The following is a 26,817-nucleotide window of genomic DNA, read 5'->3' on the forward strand; positions in this document are numbered from 1 at the left end:
ATGCTTATACATATTAAGAAAGGGTTATGCATTCATTTTGAAACAATATAGTGGAGTGGATTTTCATTTTTTTCACAAAATAATATGCTAAAAGATCTAGGGTGCCTATTTAAAAAACAGATAAACTCAAATCCTAGCTTCTAGTGCCTGAAAGTTTTCACTTGGGGAATATAACCTTAAATCTACAAATGGAGATTAATTGACCAGACCAGTATCCTAGGGCCTAACAAGCATCTAGCCTTGCATATATTATATATCCAGAAAAGGATCACCGAAATGGCCTGGCCATAGCAAAATAGGCATCTTGGTTTACTGACATAAGCAACTCTACAACAATAACCTTTTCTGGAAGGGGGATCTTGAGACCTGGTTCAACCATACCTGCTTGAGAAAATCCAAGAGAACAATTAACAGCTTTAATAGTAGTTCATGTGTAAAGAATGTTTGATTACTGTAAAACAGTTTTCATTTTATAAAACCAGAAAGAGAAAAAACTCATTTCATAAGGACAGTTCTTATTTTCAGTTTTTAAAATCAAAATCCCAAAAAAATATCTCAGATATTGTCTGTTTCTATTATTAATTTTCAAGTCACATATCATTCAGCTTTGAAAAACAAATCACTCAAACAGTTTTTCTTTTCTTTTCTTTTATTGAAAATCTAGTTCTGAAAATAGTTTTTAAAATAAGAAAACTAAGAAGGATTTAAACAAGCCTCAAGTATTCAAAAAAGTAAGAACCTACCTGGGGTAAGCTTTTTCCCTCCATAGAGCTCCCTTGCTAGAGGATTAGTAGCCCATTGATTGACTGCCACCAGACTCAAGGGTTGAAAACCAACTATCTTCCCCTCGCCAGAGAAAACCACCTGAATTTCAAATAATTGCAAGGGTCAGAAAACGTTATCAATTGCAGTAACAAGAGTTGCTGGACTGACAATATGGCTAATGTCTAAACAAGGTTGAATAATTCAATCCAAAGTCCAAACATCACACACAACAGAATTTTCCTCCATGCACAGGAGACTCCAGTAGTTCATGAAATTAAAATCCTAATGACTAGAATGCCTTAACTTTGCAACAAAAAAGCATGCAAGCCAAAGATTAATCATGTTAATGACAATATTCTGAAAATCTGGAGCACCTGATAACTAGCAATATCCTGCATGGACACTTTTGCAACTGCATCTGTATCCTCTGAAGAAGTAGAAAGAGGAGCAGCACCTTCACCTCTCAAATAAGCAGGTACTTCTCCAATACAGGCACCAATGCCATCTTCCACCTTTATTTCATCAGACCAGCCAAAAGCATTCTTTACCTTAGCAACAGCTGACACGCAAAACTCTTCCAACTATCCATGTAAAAGATCCAAAAACGCATTTCTCAGTCAGAAGAAGAAGGGATGTAAACCATTGTGAAAAAGTACAAATATACCAGGAGGAATGCAGGAATGAAGCACTACTAATTATAGGACCTATATAATCTTTACACTGCATAGTCAAAATAACAAATCACAGGGCTCACAAACAGTGTCAAAGTATAAGAACTGAGGGGGCTGAAGCTAGTGGCAAAATTTAGACAGCTCTCCAAAAGATCAACCCAATTAAAAAGACAAGTCTCTGTCCATACTGTATCTTCATTGACTCCTATGGGTTCTTATCTATATAATTCAGATTGATTTCTTATTCAGCCCATTTTGAATGAGTGTGAACATTCAGTCATATCTCTGAAACTGATAACCTCTTGGTGCAGTTGTAACATCTGAAATGGAACCTGAGTCATGCACTTTGTGTTGGAGTATGATGCGTTTAGCCACAATGTAAATGCAAAAAGTTTAGCATCCACAGCTTTTATGTGATAGGCTTGTTTTCAAAGCTTCCTCTTGTTTTCTACTTATGGATTTTGAAAGGGTGTTCTGATGTGCTAATAGAAACTTAGGGAGATTGAGAAGCTGAGAGAATAGATGAGAGAGAGGTATTTTTATTATTAAGAATCCACAATCAACGAGAGCGGCCTCATCCAAGGGTTTCCCCTTTACACCAAAGCAGTAGCTCGGTACAGATTATTTCCAGAAGATACTTTCCCAGTGTATTTTACTTTTTAACAATTTTCCTAGCTGATCTACCTAATTGCCTAACTCCTAATTGTCTCTTTCATTCTTTCTACAATACAGCTCTCCTATTTTGTAATCTTTTCTTTCTTAATGAATTATTAAGAATCATGCAGTGGTAAAAATCATCTTCTAATAACATAATAAGAAGGCATATATTCTGTAGTCTGAACACTGTAAGTATAGAAGTAGAGAAAGGAAAGGGGTTTGCCTATGACAGAGCTATATGGCTAAAGTGCTACACAAAAGACTCATTTGAGATCTAAAAAAAATACCTTCTAGTTTATACCTTGATAGACATCAAGCATGGACATAGAACATTTGAAAGTTCAAGAGAAAAAGAGGAAGCCCGAAAGAAAGAACCGCATATAAGTAGCTAGTTTAATACTATCTCCGATTTACTCATTCCGAAATACCATAGAAACTTGCATAGAATTGTATTAATAAAAGAAAGAGGATAGACTCCATACCTTTGTTGTATCCAAAAGGTCATGCATGGCAATGTTGACTTCAGATGATGGTAGAGATCTATGTTCTACAGTGTGTTTCCTTTCCTTGCTTAATCGAGGAAATAGACCCAGAGCACTGATTGCTACAAGAAATATACCACTTGCAAGGGTGACTGACAACAATTTTGATATAGAAGCACTCCCCTATAAACAAACAGTCAATCAGCTAAATGCAAACGTACTCTACTCAACAGACCCATATAACAAAACTAATTGATGAGCAGAAAATATAACTAACAAATTTTTTCATGAGAACTGTCCACATTTCCTGGTTTCTATGAGAACAGATTTACAGAATATCTTCAGCTTTTGTCTCAGGATCAAAAACTACATAAATTTCTTACTATTTTTTTTTAAAAAGGAAATTTAGTTCTCCCGACCTTTTTGGTCCATTGCAATGGAAGCGACATGATAAAGTTTGGTAGTAAATTGAAAAAATGATAAATAGAAAATGGAAAATAATGAAGTTGGTTTCAATTCTCCCCTTGACATTTGAAAGATTCTACATGTTTTTACACCATAACTTTGAACAGCAAGGACATTATTGGAACTTGGAAGACTACTTTTTTATATAGAAAAAAACATAATCACATAGTTTCATCTCCCGCTCCCTTAAGAGAGCTGAAACACTGTTCCAAGTTCCAACATACATTGCGTGCTGGATTTAGTGAATATGTATACAACAAACAACGGACGTTTGATTACCTTTCTATTGGACACGTTTGCAAACTTGGAAGCCACTCCACAGGATAATTCCTTATCAGGTAGCGTATAAGGATCCACATAGTACATGTCTAGCATTTCTGCCAACCCAACCTGAAATTTTGGTAAACTTAAAACAAAATGAGGACCGTAGTATGCATGATATTGTTAACACTTAGCACAGTTTTCAAATAGACTAAGGTGACCCTATGTTGTGGACCCTTCTAGGAGTATCAGCAATAAGCAGATTTCTAAATAAACAGTGCCATAATTCAGAATTGAACTACTCTAAGGCCACCATATTCAAGTTTACCAAACAAAACATAGATATTAGCTTAAGTAAAGTGCCTGATCAGTTTACAAAGTCTTAGGATCTCCTTTTCCTTCTCTTTTCTAATAACATAGAGGACAAAAATTAAGTCTCCTGCTAACTGCTAAGCTTACTTAAACAATTCAGCCACAAGAAACTCTAAGTAATTACAAATAGAAACTAACATAAATAAATAGAAAGGCCATGTAAAAGGAAAAGATAAAGTACCATTTGAGAGTGGGTCAAAAGAACTTCCCACCTATTCTCTGCGGACTTCTTCCAGCCATCAATTTTTGCATCTCCCATTATCTTGGTGTCAATTTCTAACCGATATGCAGGTACATATTCACTTGCCCAAGCACTGAAATCTGAACCACCAATTTTCTCTAATTTTTTGTAACTGGAAGGCTTCCACCAGAAATGCCCTGATTTTATATTGACATGCTTGAAGCCATCCTTCATTAAATTATAGTTATCCAATAGACTCCTAGCATTTTCAACCATCTCATCTTCAAATAGTTTGTATAAGATGACTGTGGAATCTTTTGATTCTATCCTTTCAGGTTTTCGAAACCATTTAAAGAAACCACTTCTATTACCACCATGAAGATCATCAAGAAATTGTCTTTGAGTGGTTTGAAGAGCAGAGGCACAAACGGCTTCTGCAAGCATGGAGATAAGATACTCATCGGACGTGCTGAGAGTGAAAGACGCAGGAACCTGCTTACATGAAATGCATAAAAATAACTGAACGTATCAGTATCAGGGCCACCTGCAGGACAGACATTATAATATGACATTACCATTTACAAAACTAACAGAGATATAAGAAAACTTTAAAAACATTAAAAATAGAAAGAAAAGATAACGAACCTCTCTTGGCTTTTCAAGATCCTCAATTCTTCGTTCTTCTCCTGGTCGAAAGACAATAAGATCAAAGTTCCAAATCTGCTCCAAAACCACTTGCCTAAAGGTCATAGCCAGTACATTCTTAGATGTAGTGCCGGAAAATATATCTTGAGAGAGAGTCTTCCTGAGTTTAGCAGCTTTTTCTTTAACTTTCCTAGCAGGTAAAAACTGCCAAAACAACAAGCTTTGAAATTCAATCCTCAATTTGCATAGCTTGAAGTCTCTACCAAAGACAACACATGTAATTAACAACAGAAAGTTTCAAATCAGACTACTAAAGCAGCTTAATTAAGCACTTATGGTCATAAGCTATTTAAAAAAAAATATTGAAATAAATTGAAAATAAACTATATATAAGCATAAACTCTTTTTCATAAGCTATCCCGAGTAGCTTATGAAAATAAGCTTAAAACAGCTTATGACAGGTCATAAGCTGTTTGCATAAGCTCTGCCAAACACCGGCATAAGCGCTTATGCTATCAGATAAGCTTTTCCAAATGGGGCCTATGTTTATATCAGATTTTCTTTACTACAAAGTATACCGTGTTTTCAGCTCTAATGCACTCACTTTTCCTCATAGCTCAAGGTATAAATAAGATTAAGTAACATAACCTATAAGTACCTAGGAAATCAAACAATAGTAAAAGAACAAGCCCAAAAAACCATTGATTGCTTATGGTGCTATGAAGAGTACCAGTCGAGTGGAGACGGTGCTGTGGTCATCGGAAGGACCAGGAAACACGGTTTCCACGACCATGGCATCCAAGCCGGCGTCAATATGCTCGGAGGCGACTTCACCGCCGTCAGCTGCGGCAGCTGTGACAGCCTGCTGGGAATCGACGGCTCCGACGAGGGTGAGGCAAGACAAGTCATTCTCGTAGGTTCTGACACATGGGAGGCTCTTGTCGTCGGAGTCAGCAATGGCTTCCAGGACTTGCTGCTCAGTCACCGGAATGGCCTTGGGAGAGGAACAGAAGAGGACAGAGATGGAACCTTTGGAGTTGGTGAGGTGCAGCGTGGAGGAGAATGGTGGGAATTTGGAAGTGGGGCGGAGAGAGAGTGGAGGGGTGAGCATTGAGCTGCAGCTTGTTACAGTAGCCATTGACATTGGTAGAGAGAGAAAGGTTTCTCATTCTTTCTAACATATAATGGTAATGGCCCATTTCATTAAATTGGATCCTCTACTTATGTTCTTGGCCCAAACATGAATTCCCAAATTTTGGTAATTTTGTTTTAATGATAGAGATATATTTGGAGGCCAGCAAATTAAAATAGTTGTTTATCTTGAATTACATTATATATCTATATCGAATTAGATCACTTTGCAATATTTTGCCTATATTTGTTAAACTTGACACTATTTTCCATTACATGTCAACCTTTGTGGATTTTAGTTCTGGTCGACCCAAATCGTCAAATGACTCATAATTGTCTTGGTCGGCCCATGTTGATCGACCAAGACAACCAATATACAAAGCGAACACTCGTCCAAAGATGAACTAACAAAGCAAATAGTAGCTAAGTTATTAGAAAGCAAAAGTATAACAACCTAGTGAAAGTTGAGTACTCTTACTATTACATTTACATCATTCAATCAGTAAGGATACGGATTTCACCACTTTGTAAGTTAGTAAACATTATTTATTACTCATTACTGCTCTCATTTAATTATTTTATCCTTTGGGAACTCTCTCTAAGTAGTTATACTTATTTGAGTTCCAAAGTGTCATCTGCAAATGTTCTCGCTATTATAGATGTTCACTACTTAACCATGTTCTATATCCCTTTTACCATGATGCATCACCACACATTGACCCTCACATCTCTTGTTCTTTTTTCAGAAGAACAACTACGTATTCATTTTATTCTCAGAAATTTATCAAATGAAAGTTATAAACAAGCATTTCACCTATAATCTATTTTAAAGTTCTATCAATAAATTTCTATAATAAACTTTTAAATAAATGCTTATGTAATAAGTGTTTGCTCTCATAAATACTTAATTAAATTATTATTTACTTAATCACTCACACTATTTTGATCTATTGATTTTCAAATCATTCAATATTATCATTTAATAATATATACTAAACCAAAAAAACCAATATATGAGGAGATGAAAAATTAAATCAAAGATATTTGAGAAAATATATGCTTAAATTTCTTTGAAAAAATCCTTATAAGAGAAGGAAAAATCTAGGGGAAATGAATTTGGACATATTTCCCTATCTGTCGGCAATAATTCCCCTCTCGCACACATCGGATCACACGCTCTCTCATCTTTCGGTTTGTGCTCCCATCTCTCTTCTTAGGGTTTCATTTGATTTCCGATTTTCCTTTCTGCCCAGAAATTTCGTGAAACAGTTAGATCCAAAGTGCATAACTTTCTGCAAAATTCTGTAATTTCTTTCAACTTGTCACCAAAATTATTGAAATTTGATACAAAGAGACTGAGATATGCTTGGAAACTAATGTTTCATAACCTTTTTTCCCCTAAAATTTATTGTTAACAGAAAATGCTAACACAACCACAGAAACCATTTTAGGTTTAATTTTCACATTTAATTGGCATATTTATTAAAAAAATATTAAATTGGAGAGCAATTAGTGTTACTAATCATTGATATATGAACAAGGTATTACTTGCTAAGTGAATTACTGGATAAGTTTGATGATTGCTTGGAACTGTGGAGTGGGGATGGTTTTTCTGCATTTTCAAATTTGTGGAATGTTTAGAGAAGTTTTTCATTTCACTGAGTTGTTTGCATACTTTGACATTTATATTCTAAAGCAGGATTTGAGCTATGGGAAAGAGGAAGGCAAAGGCGAAGCCAGCTCCGAAGAAACGAATGGATAAGCTTGACACTGTCTTCAGTTGCCCTTTCTGCAATCATGGCTCTAGTGTTGAATGCCGCATGTATGCACTGTGTGTGTGTGTGTGTCTTTTTCTATATTCTAATGTGCGTTCGAAGATATTAGGTATTGTATTACTTGGTTTAAAACTCGTGTTTGGGGTTTCTTTTGACAGTGACATGAAGAACTTGATAGGGGAAGCTTCTTGCGGGATATGCCAAGAGAGCTTTAGCACTAACATCACAGGTGTGTTTCAATAGGCAGTAGTATTCAGCATTTATGACATTGATTCTCAGTGAAGCAGTTAATTCGAATTGGTCTATCATTGCTGGTACTGGTATGGAAATAGAAAATAACTAAGGATGGCGTAAAAATAACACACTTAGTTGATCTTGATTAGAAACAACTTGATATTGATGATGATCCCTTGACACTTGCTTTTAATGATGTATTTTAGCTTGAATGAAGGCACTGATACTATTTATTTGCTGAGAAAATATGCTTTGCAAATTAGCTAATGGTTTTTTCCTTTGTGTTTGCAGCTTTATCTGAGGCAATAGACATGTAAGTTCAATCAATATGTTGAAAACATTCTCCCCTGCCTCCCTCTCTCTCTGTCTTTCATGCTCATAAGGTGTTTGTTTGCAAATGCAGATACAGTGAGTGGATTGATGAATGTGAACGGGTGAACACCGTGGAAGATGATGGTGCTTAGCAGGGATGCTTGGATTCCCTGTTCTGGTGGTTGTGAATGTAGCAGCTGGCTAACATTATATCGCCTCCAACCTGTAACTATTCAGTTCCTCTTGTGAGCACTGAGGCAACTATGAGATTTGCTCTTATCTAGAAACTGCAAATTCCCATTAGCATGTAAAAAAGAACATGAGAATAATCGGCCTATGTTGATGAAGCCACATTGATGGGAAGCTGTTATTGATACTGCATGTGTATATTATTGCAGAATGCGTGTTGTTGCATATGTAAAAGTAAAACTCTTATTTCTCTCTTTCCCTTTGGGAGTGACCTGGGGATGAAGTTCCATGGGCTTGTGTTTTGATTCACCTGCAGTTGACATTTATTTTATTACCTAGTCACCTTTTATGTTTGATATCCTCTCTTGTTCCAATTTGTTGAAAATTATTGCTATTATTAAGTATAAACCATCATATATTTTACTGGAGTAGAGTAGTAACTTGAAACTAGTCGTCACTAACGCTATCTAAACAAATGTCAATCTGTCTAGTATTGTAATGACGTTGGTTAAGATTTCAAAAGGATGTTAGTAATTGATATATTAGCATTTGTGTGTGATAGAGCGATTATGGGGAAAAATATTGTGTTTTCCAAAGGAATAAAAATGTACATAAGGAAAATGGTAAATTTTGACCTGATGCATTTTCCGCTCATCTAATGCGTTACATCTTTGTCACCATAAATTAGTCTCTTGCAGCTTATTTTGGCTAATACAACAAGAATTTCAATCAGCGATATATCCTCAATACAAATAGAGGATTTCAAATTTGAAACTAAAAGCCGATTAATGTAGTGAAAAAAATAATTTGCTCTTGCTGAAGAGACCCTCAAATGAATCAGAAATTGTGCATTTATCCCAAGGATAAATGAAAAAATGTGAAAAATATATCGTCTTCATTAGATCAAGCAGGTTTCTCTGTCTTTGCATTTTCTGTATTACCCTGTCTGAAATTTAGAACACCAGCAAGTCCTCGTCCCCTGGCCATCTGTTCAATTTCTTGAAGTCTATGCTTAAGAAGTTCTACCTCTTGTGCCAAGTCCTCACTCTTTTGCTTCATAGCCTAAAGAAGAATGAACAATGATGACTTAAGTATGAAACTAAGACCAATAAACTTTTCTCAGCCTGAAATTGGAACCAATAACAATGAATTTACAAAGTTGTTTACAATGATTTTAAATGCTAGAACGAGGTCAATGTCATGGATGATAAGCATAAACCACTTTTTCTTTACTCTATAGAACTGCAGTAACGGTATCCATTCTAACACACAACCCATAGACAACAACCTTGTTACAGCCCTGAGTAGCTTTTTACAAATGGTCTAGCACAAGCAAGGCATACCAGCATGTGGAAGAGGTAGAGGGACTGGCTTACTTATAGATAGAAGTTTCAATTCCCAGATTCAGCATGATTGTCAATTTAACCATCTCAAATAGAGTTTTTAAATTAAGAATATAAAATACACCACCAAGCATTATGGAACCTTTGGGCAACAATAACATAGATAGGAATTGATGGCAGCAAATAGGAAATATAGTGATTGGAGTATTGAACTAATCAAAAGCTGAAAAAATGGTAACCAAGTATCCTGCTATCTTCAAATATGAAACCATATGCATCATAACCTCTGTTCAACTTCTCTACAAATTAACTTTTGATTCATAAGTCATCCTAGGCAAACTGTTCTACTGCTTCGACCTATGCCATACAAGTAAAACTACAAATATCTAGGTTAGAACTTGCACCGCATTGTTATGTGCTCATCTAAATTGTTAAGGGTACTTAAAACCAAATATTGGGACTACATGAGCCACCGGATGCTTTTTATCTTCATCATAAAGTGGTGATGTTTTCACAGCAATAACAATATTGCTAATTTGCTATAAATTCTTCATCTATTCAATTTGGTCAGGATTTCCAGTAAAAAAAATAATATGTACATATTGAGGACGTTGATTAAGCAAAGAACTACAACATATATGACATTGGTAAAACATATTATGTATCAGAAAATGTTTAGTATAGGAACTTAGGAAGCATGATAAGATAATTTAATTTGAGAGGAAATAATATATAAATAAAGGATAGAGCAATTTTGAAAACGAGGACTGGAAGAGATAAACAACTAAAGAAAGAGAAAGAAAACTTGAAAACTCTGAAACTAACACATTATGTCAGATGAATGTGTAATTTGTACTAGATGATGATTTTGAAATTACCCCTAGCTCTTGCTTTCGTATCTCCTCCTTTCGTGCTTCAGATCTAGCACTTCTTTGTACCTCAAAGACCACAAGAACTCCTGCAACCTATGAATATAGCACATTTACACAGAAACAAACAATTAGGACAAGGCATGTGAAATGCACACAAGTTTTAAGGATACAAAGATATAAAAATTATATTGATTCTCATGTCTAGTGTCTTAGGGTTAGAAAGTTCCCATCAGGGGTCTCTCTTTTTTTTTATTCAGGGGGGCCGAGGGGGTTCTCGCTTATCAAGGATTTTATATCCTTAAAAACTTATGTTATATTCTCAAAAAGGTAAATTCTCCAGAACCATTATTTAAGATACCATGGAGATCCTTAACTTCAAAGACAAAAACTCATACGCAAATACTTTCATAAGCATTTTGTTTTTCAAGAGAAAGTATAAACTAAGTTTACTATAAAAAAGTAATTGATGAAGCTATCAATTTCCCATTTCTATATATCTTTAGCCAATTCCACATTTAAATCCATATTACCGAGAAGACAAAGAGTTCTCCAATAAGGTCTACAGCAGCTTGAACAGCTTTCTCCTCATTCAAAGGGCGAATCTCAACATCTGTTGCATGACCATAGATGCGCCTTTGCATTTTTGTTGAGACTTGATGATTAGCCTGTTTCAAAAATAAAAATGTTAAAATTTCTCATATACATCCAAAAGTCAATGTACAAACGGCATATAACTAATCCTGAAAATGACCTATCTCTAAAACTTAGTTATACCAAACTCAAATAGGATTTGCCACAGTGAATTTCTTTAAATTCAGGTTAGGCTTAACCCTACCCCTAAAGTTAGCTCCGGGGTTATGATTATCCGAACCTCTTTTATGTGGATTTCTTTAGTCATATCGCTAGTTAATGTGGGGCATCTTTTGTCCTCCAACACTCCCCCTCAAGTCAACTGGGCTAGCTTTTCTTTGGGGCATGCTGTAACTTGTCTCCAATCTCCAACCTGGGTCAATACGTCAAGTTGCCACAGAAGCCATAGGACTGTATTCATTTTTTCATTTGCCTAGGCTGTGTCTTGGGTCTCAAAGGCTGCAAGTCTAATCCTCTTTTTTTTGTCATCCCTGGACAGACTCTAACACCATCTTCAAATTTGGACTAAGTCTAACTCTAACCCAAAAGCTAGCTCATGAGTGGGGGATTGCCCAACCCTAGTACAAATACTTCTTTGGCCATATCTCTAGTCAATGTGGAGTTCTTTTGTCCTCCAAGAGGAGCAGAAATCAATGCTTAAAACAGGCCATAAAGCATCATTAAAGTTCTGATAGGCAAAAAAATGCCTGAGATGCAGTGTTTAAGAATAATTTGATTGTTCTATTATGGTCCATGTTTTAATAACAATCAAATGCAATGAAGTTTGGTTCAACTTGTCAGAACTCTTATTAGGGACAATATGGAACTGGGGACAGAAGCTTCGGGGAAGTTGGTAAGTTTTTGAGGAAGACAGTTTGCGATAATGTGGCGCAGTAGTTTGTAACATGGTAGAGGTTTGGAAGAATGTGGATTGCATAGGAGGAATTCGGCAATTGTAGGATAAGTGGATGAAGAAAACAAACATATTAGCCTTGAGGCGGAAGAAGACAGCAAATTTAAGGCCAAATAAGTTGAAAGCTAGGACACAATAGGACGGAGACTCTGAATCCTTCTTCAATATCAATGAATCCAAAGCTTGGCAAGAACGATCAAATTGGTTAGATTGCTCATGCAGAGAGAAACAAATTTGAATCCCTGCCTCTTCTAATCCTCTTACAATTTAAGCTAAGCCCTTGCTTTTAACAAATTTAACTACCTAACCAATTATGTAACTATTCTAATTGCTTTGCCTCATTTCTTTATATTTTACGTTATTCTGCTGAGTGTATCCAATCCATGTTTTCTTTTCATTCTTTTATTCTTGGTCCCATGAATCACTAACACAGTTGAAGAACCAATGTCATACTGGCATCATTTTGTTAAATTGTTATCACAGGACAAGGAACTCGTTTCAGCACTGAATATGGTAAGGCAAAGTATTTACTACATACTGACTATACAAACCAATGAATATATCAGACAGATTTGACCTCATCACCATAATTTGCATCTATTGAATAATTCTTCGCTTCTTGTTTTCCTTCCCCTTTTGAAGGTGCATTTATTCATAATATAATCAACAGTTTTATTCCTTAAAATCTAACAGTACACTTATCCATGTAACATCAATCAAAATCTATCTAAACCCTTTTAACCAGAACGAGTTCTTAACAGCTTCTTTGGCCTTGCCTCACAATGCCTAAACCACACCTTTCACTACTCAGCTACAAATACAGGGGGCAACAAAAGACAAACCTTTTCTTTTCAGGAATTCAATGGAATTGGAAAAAACAAAGAATGTGGTATCATTCATTTGAAATGAAAATCATTTGTAAATGCAATAACAAATCCATTTGTAAATAAAAATGAAACCCCATCATTCAATTTTGGGTGTGATCAAAACAAAAGCCCATCATTGAAACCAAATTAAAACAAAAATCCAATGCGTGTACGGAATGGAAAAATGAGAATAAGAAAGGGAACGAACCTGGGCCATGTTAATGATGAGTTGTCGGAACCTAGGGTGAAGTGCAGCTTGCTGCTTGAGCCTACTAGCAACTGGTTTGCTGAGGGTTTTGACTAACAACGTTCCAAGTTTCAAAAGTGGCAGAACCATTGCTCGCTGTTATGTTATTAACAATGCTTATGTGTGTCGTGTGTTGTGTATTTGAATGTGTGGTACCTTAACTACAGTTAACACCAAATGGATACGATGATAAATAAGAGGGACGAGTTTTGAGTGTGGTTTGTTGGGAAGAGAGAAGAACAAGTTGAATACAAAGAGGAAGAAGAAGAAGAAGAAGAACGAAAAGGTTCGCTGGTTGGACCTATTAGCCGCTGTTTGGTTGCTTACTAAAGGTGGAGTAGTTTATGCTAAGGGAAAGAAAATGAGAGGAATGAAAAGGAAGAGAATCTAAAGTGAGGTGATTATTTAAGTTGTTTGGTATGAAAGAATTTGAAAGAAAAATTATTTACATAAAGAATTGGGCCGGAACTACAGATTCAACCGGTCTAATTGGGAACTTTTAGGATGACCACATCTGTCTGGTGAAAAAACCAACTTATTCCAGAACAAGATTGAACCGGTAGTGAAAACCGGATTGAATCGGTTAATTTTTTTTCTTCGTTATTTTATTTTTAAAAAATTATCTAACAATTTATGATTTTTTTAATCATGTAAATGATTTAAGATGAAAAATCTATAATAATGTTCAATTTACTTAGTTTAAATTTATTAATATCTTTGTGCAAATATAATACATATTATTATAAATTTGAATAATATTATTATTTAATTACTACCGGTTCAATCTCAAATGATTTTGAACCTTGAACTAGTGTCTCAATTGAACCCGTGACTGGTTTGGTTTTCTAAATAATATTGATGAATTATTGGACAACACATTATTTATAAGAGTCTTTTCGGTGTCATCTAAGAAATACTAAAAAACAAAAATTCATGATTTGTAACTAAAAGTATAGATAAAGTAAAAGAAATAATAAAATAATAAACTGTTTGTCGAACTTTGACATTTTTTTAAGGTAAATTATGTGGTATTCTGAATTTTTTTTTTTTGCGTGGTACCCGGATTAGGTAATTTAATAGATTATTATCATATTATTAAAGGTATATGCTACATCTTTAGATTTTACTTCACTTGTCAATTGACTTTATCTCATAAAATTTATTTTTTAATGAAAAATGGACGAGTGGTAGAAACAAATGATGGTGTTGGAGATGCACGTAAAATGATCATGGTTAATGGATGAACAAAGCTCGGAAAACAAAACTTGCATATCTCATGTCTCTAAGAATGGAACAATGCATTACTATGACAAAATCAAAATTTTAATCGATACATGAGTTTTTATTATTGAACCAACTCATTTTGGGTATTATACCCTAATCTGGCTTAAGGTACCACAACAAACACATTTTTTTAAATACATTACAAAGATAAATTAGACCCTACCAATGTTGATTTCTAAATCTTTATCTCTCTAACTCATATGTTCTCAACTTTTACCACTTTCACATATCATTTTTTTTTCATAGGATATGATATTATTCAAACTTCCACGAATATTTCTCATTTATTTTGGGTATGTAGCATCTCCAAATAAACTCATCGTTTCCACGAAGAACGCACTGACATATATTAAAGAAAAAGGAACGAACGAAATACGAGGAAGCATATATCGCCCGGGCACATGCCTCGTAGACAATGGGGAATTGGGTTTAACACCCCAGCCCTTAGGCTTCCCGCCCCACTTAAAGTGGGGAAATTACCGGAAACCCTCAGGATTAATATCGATAAATGATTTTCCGATACGTATCGGTTTATCATTTACCGATTCGTATTGATATAACAGCATCAGATAGGTTTTGAAACATAATTTTCAAAACCCATTTCCCTCCCCAAATCACTCCCTCTTCAAATCTCTCCCAAACTTGCGTTCCACCACTCCAAGCTTCGGTCCCATCATCATCAAAGCTTCCTCAAAGCACCGGAACTCCCATTCCATTACATTCAAAAGGTAAGTTTGATTTTTATTGATTCTCTCACATTGATTGATGATTAGAGGTAGTTGATGAATTATTAGGTGAATGTTGAACACTAGGGTAGTTGATTATTGATTAGAGGTAGGTTTTATTGACTGAAATGGCATGAAACGGTCATGGGCACGAGTGGGTCGTTTCCAGTTCTGGTTTCTGGGTTACTGTAAAATCGGAAAAACATTTTCCGATTCTGTAATGGTAAATGTTTTTCCGATTCTGTAATGGGAAAACATTTCCCGATTGTAAACCAGTTTAAGGCAGTTTTTTTAAGCCAGTTTTTTTTAGTTTTCCTCCATCTATTGGGCTGAATATTTTGTACAAATTTTCAAATATTTTAGTGTCATGACACTGGGAAAGGGTGTTGATGGTATCGGCTTATTAGAACTAGGGAACTTCCTTAATGTTGCATTTTAGTTATCTAGATTGACAAATTAGAAAGGGTGTTGATGCTATATGAGAGATGTTTATTTCTATATGAGAGATGTTTGTTGCTATATGAGAGATGTTTGTACAAGTTGTAACTGTTAAAGTTGTTCAAGTTGTAATTTGATGTTAAATTTGTTTGCTTTTCATAAAAGAATGAAGGGCGGGAGGAAGAGGTCTCGATCTTCTACAGTCGATGATGCAGAGGATCGCCACGAGCGCTTGCATGCTTCTACGCGGCGTGGCGACCATCGAGCAGCTAGTCAGGCGGTTGAGGCTTCGGCCCCGTCTCCGTCTCCGTCTGCTACTCCGGCCGGGGCTCCGTCTCCGTGTCCGTCTGCTACAGCTCCGTCAGGTGGTCCATCTGCTACAGCTCCGTCAGGTACTCCGGCTAAGCCTCAGCCTCATCCTACTCCGGTCTCTCCGATGGTTGAGTTACCTCTTGAGGAGACATCTGGCGAGCAGTCTTCTTCGGAGCCCAGTGGCGAGGAGTCTGCTTCTGAGACTGCTTCTGAGGCCAGTGGTGAGGAGGAGGAGCCTCTTATTCTCCAGGAGGAGATTGATGCTGCTGATGTGGTGCCAGAGGGCGGTGCGGATGACGACCTCATCCAGAGGGTGGCACCGTTTCCCGGGGGGCCTGAGGATCTTTCGCTTCTTGCGCATTATCCTGACCACAAGGCTCCTTGGACGTGGCAGGCACTTCTTCGCACAGACCCGCGGTACGTGGATCGTCGGACATTGAGGGTGGCCACTGTTGGGGGGAAGGTATGGAACCTCCCCTGTGATGGTGATTCAGAGGCCCACACACATGTGCGACAGCTGCTGCAGCAGACGAGTTTGTATCACCTGCCTTGGTGCGGGTTACCGGAGACAGACCCAGCTGTCATACTGGCCCTTGTTGAGAGATGGCATGAGGAGACGAGTAGCTTCCACATGCCGTTCGGGGAGATGACTATCACCCTGGACGATGTGTCGGCTCTTCTCCATCTTCCCACAGGGTCGAGGTTCTACACTCCGGGCAGAGGGGAGCGAGATGAGGTTGCAGCGCTCTGCGCCCAGCTCCTGGGAGGATCTGTTGCTGATTATCTGCTTGAGTTTGAGGCAGCGGGTGGCCAGAACATTCGGTTCATTACTCTGAAGACCATGTACACGTCTGCTATGGATGGTATGTCTTAATCATTACTTTATTAAGTTGTATTTATTTTTAGCGTATTATTAATAACTGTTAACTTAATTCATTTCATTGTAGAGGGACGCTATGAGGATGCTGCTAGGATCTGGCTGGTGAACCAGCTTGGTGCCACCTTCTTTGCCAGCAAGAGTGGTGGTTACCACACTACTGTCTACTGGATCGAGATGCTTGAGGACCTCGGTCGCGTGTCGGAGTACGCGTGGGGTGCGATTGCACTGGCATCGTTGTACGAACAGCTGAGTCGTGCTTCCCGCAGGAAGACAGTGCAGATCGGTGGGTTCACCTCTCTCTTGCTGTCATGGGCGTACGAGTACATATCCAGCAGCGTCATTATCAGGACGGAGGTCCCCGGCTACACACAGGACCAGCCTAGGGCGCAGCGGTGGTCCACGTCTCGGATCGCGTATTCCGGACTCGATGAGAGACGAGTCATGCTCGATGAGCTTACAGTGGATGATATCACATGGACCCCTTTTGAGGACCATCGAGATGTTCGACCGCGGGATCCCAGGGCCCTCTATTCCGGCTACATCAGGACACCTTACGGCCGGTCTGTGAGCCGACATCTACCAGAGCGGGTTATGCGCCAGTTTGGCTTCATACAGGACATCCCTCGACACCCCTCTGAGATCCAGACGACGGGGTCCCTTGCTGAGACCACAGATGCTGCCTATGCTGAGTTTGAGCCGCACCTCCGCCCTCAGGGGATACCTGCTACATATCCGGGAGAGGCGGTGGAGGGTTACATGAGGTGGTATAGCAGAGTGTCCCATGTGTTCATCATCCCTGAGGATAGGAGGGAGGAGCTTAGTGTCGTGGTAAGTTTGGATTCTAAACTTGTATATTATTTTTATTCATTCAATTGTGATTTTTGTTAATGAAATTATTTTTGTATATTATTTTTATGCAGTCTGCCATACGTAGGGGTGTGGAGTTGTTGGAGCAGTCCCTGGAGGTGCCAGGTGCTCTTGCTCCAGGGACACAGCCCCGAATCCTCACGGAGAGGGCGGTCGATCTCTTTCGACGGAGTTCCTTCGTTGGTACCTAGGGAGTTGCCTTTTCTGCTATTCGAGGAGCCGCAGCTGCGGGAGGCAGAGCTCGTGGAGGCAGAGCTCGTGGAGGCAGACCCCGTGGAGGCGGAGCTCGTGGAGGCGGAGCTCAAGTTCTTGTATCAATGAAGCCCTAACCCAAGGCCAACCGTCCTGACCGGCGGAATGTCCCAGTAATGCAGCAATGGATCTATAGCCACAGTTACCATCATCCTCAACATCTGTAACTGTGTCAATATATGGATGGAGAAAGGCTGGAAAGTTACACATGAAATGGCTTGTATCAGACTTCTTCACACGCTTCTTCCTCTTTGCTGGTTGTGAAGACTTCTTTTCCTCTTTAATCTTCTTGTCAGTAAGTTCAAACGCTGAAGGATCACGAGTCAAGGATCCTATTGCTCGACCCTTGGGTTGTTTGCTCTCCTTCAACTTAGCAGTGCGGTTGGACTTTATCCGAAGCTCAGGAGTACATAGTGTACTCCTTTCAGGACAATATATCGCCTGAAGCTTCCTCCTTACCATACTCTGCCCTCCAGTAACCAAAGAATGGAAATAACGTGTCAGTGCCTCAACTTCTGGGTGCATCTCTCCATGGTTTAGTCCGCAAATATCTGAGCTGCCAGTATCTACAACAGGTACATGCTCCCAACTTAGGCTCTTCCAGAATGGATGAATGGCCTCGTACGGAATCCTCTCATAATATGCAAGTTCACATACATGTTACATTGAATCACAAATATAAATAATTGGAAGTAGTTGACAGGAAAGTGGTTGACCGGTAACCTGCAAGTTGACAACCGCAAGGTAGTCCATGAGTCTCTCTCAATAAGCAATCGCATCTGCCGCCGCAGGCTCGCATTCTTGTCAGTTCAGCATCAATGAGTTTCAGGCATTTGATTGACACAAATCCCCTAATATTTGTGTAGAAAGGGGTCTTGAAAAGGTGATCAATTTTATTCATACTGCGCTCAAACGATGCTACTATCTCAGTGTGACGATTGGTGGTCAAACTATGCGACGCATCCCATGATGTGGCCAGGTCACCCTTACTGTTCCGCAACATCAACTTCAAGCTGGCATGTGCACCTTCAGCCCTGCAAACCAACAACGCACATGTAAGAATTAATATTGTAATAATCTATGAAATGAAATACATATAACAAGTCATAACATAATTTTTGTACCTGTTACTTGTTGTTGTTCCAAAATGCATCACATGATTTGTCCATGCCTTGGCAAATTTCTGCTTGTGGACCAACCATGTAGTAGAACAATAAGTGGCAAATTTCAACTTGTGTCTATGCTTGCACATGTTAAACAATTCAATCCAATGAGCTTCAAATTCTGGAACTGTTGGAGCATCTACCAATTCGGCCTACTTGTCCATAACCTCTTGAGCAAAATCATCCGTGCCAACATACTCTTTGCACTTTGCCAAAACACACTTGTTGATGTGCCACAAGCATAGTAAATGGGTGGTGGTGGGAAGGCTTTGTGAAGCAGCACTCAATAAGGCAAGATCTCTGTCCGTCACAATCACTCTAGGCAACCTGGATTGGTCGGAAATCAGAGACTTCATACACTCCAATGCCCAAATGTAGTCATCTGTGGTCTCACTGCCAATGTAACAGAATGCTATTGAGTATGTTTTATCCATTGAGGTCAGGCCAACAATCTCGAGCAAGGGTAGTTTGTATTTGCTGGTCTTGTATGTGCAATCCATGATCACTACATATGGGAATGTGTTGAAAAGTTTGACGGCATTCGGATGAGCCCAAAATATATCTCTAATCACTTTCGATCCGGGTTCATTTCGTTCGAAGTGAACATACTTCTCACCGTCCAACTTCTTCAGCAAGTATTGTATCTCTGTCAGTGACCCACGAACGGATTGTCTGAACCGCTTGCAAACACCATAAATTTGTTGGATGGTAGTCAAGTTTGAAGGATCTTTTTCCTTCAAGGACGCCAACATCTTTCTAGGTGGAACCCAAGTCTTAGCCTGATTTATCACGTCCTCCTTCGCCTCACTATTCAGTCGACCAGCGTAATTGTGGCCAAGTAGTGACTCAGCTGCGAGATGGATGTGTCTACCGTCCATCACCTTCAACCACCAACCTTTATCATCTTTCGTACGTCGTCCTTTTAGCCTAAAAGGACAACCTGTATTTTGTGTTGACGTTCCTTCAACAAGATCCGGTTCTCTGTAGGGAATATACGCACCATGCTTCTCACACCCCAGAATGACATATTCTTTTCTTCCCTTCGCACCACTATCAGACTTTGTTGTCACCAAAACAAAATTATTTGCCATAGAAATGTCGCGAACCCATTTCATAAGATCATCTTTCAAAGGGAAACGTTGTTTCAGGATAAACAAGGCATAAGGCATAAAACAAGGCATAAACAAAACAAACAAAGCATGCAAAAAATTGTGCAATGAGTACCTGATCAGTATGATACAAATGAGAGACATCTATAGATATAATATGAGGTTCAGCTAGTGATGGTTGCTCCTCTGGATTATCATTTTCCAATCCAGCAGCATGTATCAATTGTGATTCACCAAAAAAAGGACTCTGTCATCCCTGGAACAAAAACGGTAAATCAATAACCGACCCTATAACGGTAAATAAAATTCCGGTCCTATAACGGAATATCATAATCCGATACATTAACGGAAAATCATTTACCGATTCATTTCACGATACAACAGCCTAAATTACCAACTTAACTAACTAAACTAACTACTTAAACTAACAACTAACTACTTAAACTAACTATAAATAAAGTACCAAAGCTAACACCACTTACCAGAAGTTAAAAGCTTTCCCTTGGTGGTGGTGGTGTTGGTGGTGGTGGTGGTGGAAATGTGGAGATGGTGGTGGGAAGGTGAAATGTGAGGGGGGAGTGGAGTAATGGTAGAATAAGGTAGTTTGGGCGAGTTATGGGGGGCTGGTGGGGGGTTGTTGGAGGGAGGAGTAATGGTGGAGGGGTTGGTGGAGGGAGGAGTAATGGTGAAAAGGTGATCAAACTGCTATATTACCAATCGGTAAATGATATACCGATGTCAATATACGAATCGGTTAATGATTAACCGATATTATTCTTCGTGTTTTGGGTAATGGGATAAAGGTGTTCATATTAAGGAACAATAACGGGAAATGATTTACCGATTGGTATTTTGACATCGGCAAATCATTTACCGATGGGTAATTTTGGAATAAAAATAAAAGGCTGGGGCGCGTAGCCTAAAGGGTGGGGTGCCAAACCCAAATCTGTGATCACGTGAAGTCAAATTCTTGTGCTTAGAACCGGAGAAAGTGTGCCTCAAGAGTCAAGCTAAATAGATCCATTCCCCACATAGAGAGTAAAGTTTATCTCAGTGCTAGCAATTTCTTACTTCCTCTCTTCTCATCCATCTCTTTACTCTTGTGTTGAGAACTTGAGATCAGATCATGGCAGTAGCTCTTGTGGGTGGAGCTTTTCTCTCTGGTTTTGTTAATGTTGTTCTTGACAGGCTCACTTCTCCTGAGTTTCTCAACTTCATGCGAGCAAAGAAGCTTGATGACAATTTGCTTCAAAGATTGAAGAACACTCTCTATGCCGTTGAAGCTGTGCTGAATGATGCGGAGCAGAAACAGATCACAAACTCCGCCGTTAACAAGTGGCTTGAAGACCTCAAAGATGCTGTCTACGTGGCTGATGACTTTCTCGATCACGTTTCTACTAAAGCTGCTACTCAAAAGGAGGTTAGCAACTTCTTCTCTCGCTATTTTAATTTCCAAGACAGGGAGATGATTAATAGCTTGGAAGGCATAGTTGGCAGGCTAGAATCCATTTTCAAACTCAAAGATATTCTTGGTCTTAAAGAGGTTGCTAGGGAGACCTGGTCATATAGACTTCCATCAACCTCTCTCATGGAGACTCGATCCACTATCTATGGTAGGGATGAAGATGAAAAGGCCATACTCAAATTATTGTTAGATGATGATAAGAGTGATGGTAAAGTAACTGTCATCCCTATTGTGGGTATGGGTGGAGTGGGGAAAACCACTTTAGCCCAACTGGTGTATAATGATGACAATGTAAAACACAAATTTAATTTGTGAGCATGGGCTTGTGTTTCTGATGAATTTGATATTGTCAAGGTGACGAAGACTATCACAGAGGCAATTTCCAAAGGAAATAGTAATCTGAATGACATAAATTTACTGCATCTTGAGTTGAAGGAAAAATTGATGGGGAAGAAATTCTTAATAGTTTTGGATGATGTTTGGATAGAGGACTATGTTAATTGGAATTCTCTTATAAAGCCTCTTCAATTCGGGACCAAGGGAAGTAAGATTTTGGTGACAACCCGTAGTGAAAAAGTTGCTTCTCTAATCCAAACCTTCCCATGTTACCATCTAAAGCAATTGTCAGATGAACATTGTTGGTCAGTTTTCAAGAGTCATGCATGTCTTTCATTAGAATCTAGTGGATCCACCGCTCTTGAAAAAATTGGCAGACAGATTGTTAGGAGATGTAAGGGGTCACCTTTAGCAGCAGAATCACTTGGAGGTTTATTGCGAGGCCAGCATGATGTTAAATACTGGAATGGTATATTGAATAACAACATTTGGGAGCTTCCTGAAAATGAGAGCAAGATTATTCCAGCATTGAGAATTAGTTATCATTATTTACCTTCATATTTGAAACGTTGCTTTGTATATTGTTCATTGTATCCAAAGGATTATGAATTTGAAAAAGATGAATTAATTCTACTCTGGATGGCAGAAGATCTTTTGCAGCCTTCAAAAAGTGGAAAGACTTTAGAAGAAGTTGGCTGTGAGTATTTTGACGATTTGGCTTCAAGATCATTTTTCCAACGTTCTAACTGCCGAAATGAATATTTTGTTATGCACGACCTTTTGCATGATTTAGCTACACTGCTTGGTGGAGAATTCTATTTTAGATCAGAAGAACTTGAAAAAGAAACAAAGATTGGTATTAAGACTCGTCATTTGTCATTTGGGGAGTTCAATGGTGATTTCTTAGAAAATATGGATATTTCTGGCAGAGTAAAATTTTTGAGGACATTTTTGCCAATCAAATTCAAAGATTCTCCATTCAATATTGAAAATGCATTATACATGGTTCTCTCAAATCTGAAGTGTGTAAGAGTCTTGTCATTGGAATGTTTTTCAGATTTTAATAAACTTCCTGATTCAATAGGTGAATTCATTCATTTGCGATATTTGAATCTTTCTTGCACAAGCATAGAGGCATTACCGGAGTCATTGTGTAGCTTATACAATCTACAAACATTGAAGTTGTACCGTTGTAGAAAGTTGACTATGCTGCCGAATGGCATGCAAAATCTTGTGAATTTGCATCATCTTGATATCAGGGAAACTAGTTTAAAAGAGATGCCCAAAGGAATTAGTAAATTGAAAAATTTGCAGCATCTAAGTTACTTTATTGTGGGCAAGCATGAAGAGCATATGATCAAAGAATTGGGAAAACTTTCAAATCTTCATGGATCACTTGAGATTATGAAATTGGAGAATGTTACCAATGGTAATGAAGTGTTGGAGGCAAAGGTAATGGATAAGAAACACATTGATCGCTTAAACTTGTGTTGGTCTTCAGACGACAATTTTACGGACTCCCAAAGTGAAATGGACATTCTTGACAAGTTACAACCTCACCAAGACCTGAAGAATCTAAGAGTATCTGGTTATAGGGGTACAAAATTTCCAGAATGGGTTGGACATTCTTCCTACAACTACATGACTGAGCTATCTCTATATAGTTGTAAGAATTGTTGTACGCTCCCTTCACTTGGACAGCTACCCTCTCTCAAGAGCCTATTTGTTTACCAAATGAATGGGCTGGAGACTATTGGCGCTGAGTTTTTCAAGAACGGTGATCCTTTTTCAGGGACACCCTTTCCCTCGCTTGAATATCTGGTATTCAGTGACATGCCATGTTGGGAGGTGTGGCGTCCCATTGATTCAAATTCCTTTCCTCAACTAAAAGGCCTCGCAATTCACAATTGTCCCAGATTAAGGGGAGATTTGCCAACCCACCTTCCATCTTTAGAAGAGCTTTCGATTAATAGATGTGGGCAGCTTGCTTCTTCTCTTCCAAGTGCTCCCGCCATCCACTGTTTAGTGATACTTGAAAGCAATAAAGTATCCTTGCGGGAGCTACCCCTTACGGTGGAAGATCTACGAATCAAAGGAAGTGAGGTGGTGGAGTTCATGTTTGAGGCCATCACCCAACCAACTTCTCTTCAAATTTTAGAGATCGGGAGCTGTTCATCTGCCATATCATTCCCTGGAAATTGTTTACCCGCATCAATGAAGAGGTTAGTCATCAATGATTTCAGGAAACTAGAATTTCCAAAGCAAAACCAACAGCACAAGGTACTTGAGTCGCTGTATATAGATTGCAGCTGTGATTCTCTCACATCCTTCCCATTTGTGACCTTTCCAAATCTCCATTCTCTGAATATCAAAAACTGTGAAAATCTGGAATGTATTTCAGTATCGGATGCTGATCTTCACAATCTCACAGATTTATGGATAGATGGCTGCCCCAAATTTGTATCATTCCCAACTGAAGGATTGCTCGCACCCAGCATGACTCGATTGGTTGTCAGGAATTGCGACAAGTTAAAGTCATTGCCTTGTCACATGAATACTCTTCTCCCAATGTTAGAAGATTTGTTTATTGGTAATTGCCCAAAAATTGAATTCTTTCCTAGTATGCCGCCTAGCTTGAGATCACTTCACATCAGCAACTGCGAGAAATTAATGAGGAGCCCATCCCTAGCTTCGATGGACATGCTTTCCCATTTTATCATCACAAGTGTTGGCGTCAAGTCCTTCCCAGAGGTGTTGCTGCCCCCCTCCCTCACCTACCTGTGCCTATTAGGATTAAAATTTGTGGAGACGTTGGAGTACAAGGGGCTTCTCCACCTCACTTCCCTCCAAACATTAGATATTATTAGTTGTCCCAAGCTGGAGAATGTGGTGGGAGAAAAGTTGCCTGCCTCTCTAGTAAAACTTCAAATCTCTCGGTGTCCTCTTCTGGGAGAACGGTGCCAAATGAAGCACCCACAAATTTGGCCCAAAATTTCCCACATCCCAAGCATTATGGTTGATGGCAAATGGATTTCTTGAACTAGGAATATCAACAGGTAATTGTTTCACTCTGCCTCAAGTAAATGTCACTTGTCCAATTTCATTCTTTGATTTTCTGCACCAATATTTTCCATTACTCATTCAACCAAGTAAAATTATCTTCTACCAGTCGATTTATCTAACCTCTTTCGGAAGACAAATGTTTCATGATTTTGAGTCGCTGATAGTTTGTATCTTTGACTTTATACATTTAATTGTATGATCACATTGATTGCAGTCCAAGATTTGTTGGCCTACTGATATATGCAGTCAAAGCTTTTGTAAAATAGGTGGGTAATTTGTTTCAACACTTTTTGAATAAAAAAACTGTAATTTTGACTGCTTAAGTATGTGATTTAGCATGCTCCTTCTCCTTAGGTTACTGCTGGATCTTGTACTTGATAGCTGATAAAATGAGATGCTTGAACATGAAGCGGCTAACTCCCTTGTTGATTATGCTTGGAATATCAATCATGCTTGCTTTGGTTTGCACAATCATGTGAGTTCCTAAAAGGTGCTTCCGCTGATTCTGTTCTTTGATTTCAGTTTCCGTCTTGATTTCAGCTGCACTGTTTGGTTTTTAACAGGACGCACAAGGATAAGAGGTAATCAAAGAGCAGCAGTTCCACTGATTCTTTGATTAAAGTTGGTTGTAAAAGATAACAAGAAGGAAGATCTGAGGTATAATCTCACACCTTCCTCTAGGTTGTCTGCTCCTCCAAGACAGTGTCCCAACCTTGTCTCATTTTCATCTGGCTTTTCCTCAATCATCTGAATTCTGGGGGGATGGTTTCACTGATATGAGTTCGCACACTGTCACGCTGCGTTTGGCATTGGCTTTTGTGCCTATTTAGAGGCCAAAATCAAGAGTTTAATAGACTGTTCAATGAAGCAATGGTGGATGATTCCAGGATAATGAATTTGGTGTTCAAAGACTGCAAATTTGTTTTCGAGGGATTGAATTCCTTTGTTGATGATGGCGGTGGTACGGGAGCTGTGGCTAGGGACGAAAGTTTCTGAGACACTGTCTAATTTGCCATGCACATTGCTAGATGTTCCACTTTCACATGTGGTTGAAAAAAGATGCCATATAGCAGCAGTTTGAAATTTGTGGAGGTGATGTCATATGTTTCAGTTCATTCCTTCAGCAGATGCCGTTCTTCTATAGGTATGCCATTTTTTTCTTCATAAAACCTTTTTTCGCTTCATAAATGTGAAGTTGGATTTTCGATTTGCATACAAGTATACAACATTACTGAGCATAGCTTGGATTGTTAACCTGTATACTTTGCTAATCGTGATTTCTTGAAATTCAGTTATGAAGGATGACTGAAAAATTAATATGCATCTGGCAGCTAGTCTTGCATGCTTACCGTGGTGAAGACGACTGCGTTAAGGTTCTGAAGAAGTGCAGAGAAGCAATTTCAAGCAAGGGTAAGGAAGGGGGAAAGTAATTATCATAGGCATAGTAATGAAAAATATTTAGATTTCGAGCATTTTATTTTTATCTAAACAGCATAAGGTCATTCTTAGTACAAGATTCATTGCTTATTTGATCTCCTTAATTATTGCAGCAGTGCAACACTTTTGGTTTGCTATGGATATGTCAATACAGCATTTTATACGAGTCACGAGAGTTGAGAAGGTCCTTCAGCATATCATCAATTCATGCAGCGCAGTCCGGTCAAGCAACCAAACATGTTTAATAAGCATCACAAGTTACAGGACTCTGATTGCCATCTGATTTGAGTCAATCTATAATCATGATATTGAACTCAAACCATGTATGTATCATAATGAAATCAAGTAGATCGGAATGAAATGAATTTAAACAATTAATTTTCTAATCTGCACCTGAAGCTTGACCAAAGACAAAATTTATTGATTATTCAGGCAACCCTTGAGCATGCCAATGGTTTATACCATTCAGATTCCT

General features: G+C 38.5%; 4 protein-coding genes and 1 pseudogene across 5 annotated transcripts; 2 read left to right on the top strand and 3 right to left on the bottom strand.

Moving 5' to 3' along the window:
* Window positions 1-13: 13 nt before the first annotated feature.
* LOC130725831 (uncharacterized) lies at window positions 14-5,670 on the bottom strand. The gene is made up of 8 exons (XM_057577019.1): window positions 5,230-5,670; window positions 4,500-4,703; window positions 3,855-4,346; window positions 3,320-3,430; window positions 2,576-2,758; window positions 1,140-1,346; window positions 744-864; window positions 14-381 (listed from the first exon to the last, which is right to left on the bottom strand). Exons 1-8 carry the CDS (start codon window positions 5,641-5,643, stop codon window positions 269-271), a joined length of 1,845 nt encoding a protein of 614 aa, XP_057433002.1. The 5' UTR covers window positions 5,644-5,670; the 3' UTR covers window positions 14-268.
* A 1,022-nt stretch (window positions 5,671-6,692) lies between these two features.
* LOC130726029 (transcription elongation factor 1 homolog) lies at window positions 6,693-8,535 on the top strand. 2 transcript variants are annotated; one of them, XM_057577236.1, is made up of 5 exons: window positions 6,693-6,821; window positions 7,330-7,452; window positions 7,564-7,634; window positions 7,931-7,952; window positions 8,043-8,533. In XM_057577236.1, the coding sequence occupies exons 2-5, from the start codon at window positions 7,340-7,342 to the stop codon at window positions 8,101-8,103; spliced, it is 267 nt and encodes an 88-aa protein (XP_057433219.1). In that variant the 5' UTR covers window positions 6,693-6,821; window positions 7,330-7,339; the 3' UTR covers window positions 8,104-8,533. The 2 variants fall into 2 exon arrangements, with proteins under 2 accessions (XP_057433219.1, XP_057433221.1); XM_057577238.1 differs by having other exon boundaries at window positions 6,743-6,821; window positions 7,327-7,452; window positions 8,043-8,535.
* A 159-nt stretch (window positions 8,536-8,694) lies between these two features.
* LOC130726028 (OPA3-like protein) lies at window positions 8,695-13,352 on the bottom strand. Its single transcript, XM_057577235.1, has 4 exons — window positions 12,973-13,352; window positions 10,886-11,020; window positions 10,362-10,448; window positions 8,695-9,202 (listed from the first exon to the last, which is right to left on the bottom strand). The coding sequence occupies exons 1-4, from the start codon at window positions 13,099-13,101 to the stop codon at window positions 9,044-9,046; spliced, it is 510 nt and encodes a 169-aa protein (XP_057433218.1). The 5' UTR covers window positions 13,102-13,352; the 3' UTR covers window positions 8,695-9,043.
* A 4,372-nt stretch (window positions 13,353-17,724) lies between these two features.
* On the bottom strand, window positions 17,725-19,120 carry LOC130725772 (uncharacterized). Its single transcript, XM_057576963.1, has 3 exons — window positions 18,894-19,120; window positions 18,493-18,803; window positions 17,725-17,963 (listed from the first exon to the last, which is right to left on the bottom strand). Exons 1-3 carry the CDS (start codon window positions 19,019-19,021, stop codon window positions 17,725-17,727), a joined length of 678 nt encoding a protein of 225 aa, XP_057432946.1. The 5' UTR covers window positions 19,022-19,120.
* A 1,912-nt stretch (window positions 19,121-21,032) lies between these two features.
* On the top strand, window positions 21,033-26,815 carry LOC130722069 (putative disease resistance RPP13-like protein 1; annotated as a pseudogene).
* The last annotated feature ends 2 nt before the right edge of the window (window positions 26,816-26,817 follow it).

This window comes from Lotus japonicus, chromosome 6 (genome assembly GCF_012489685.1).
Source record: "Lotus japonicus ecotype B-129 chromosome 6, LjGifu_v1.2".
NCBI lineage: Eukaryota > Viridiplantae > Streptophyta > Magnoliopsida > Fabales > Fabaceae > Lotus > Lotus japonicus.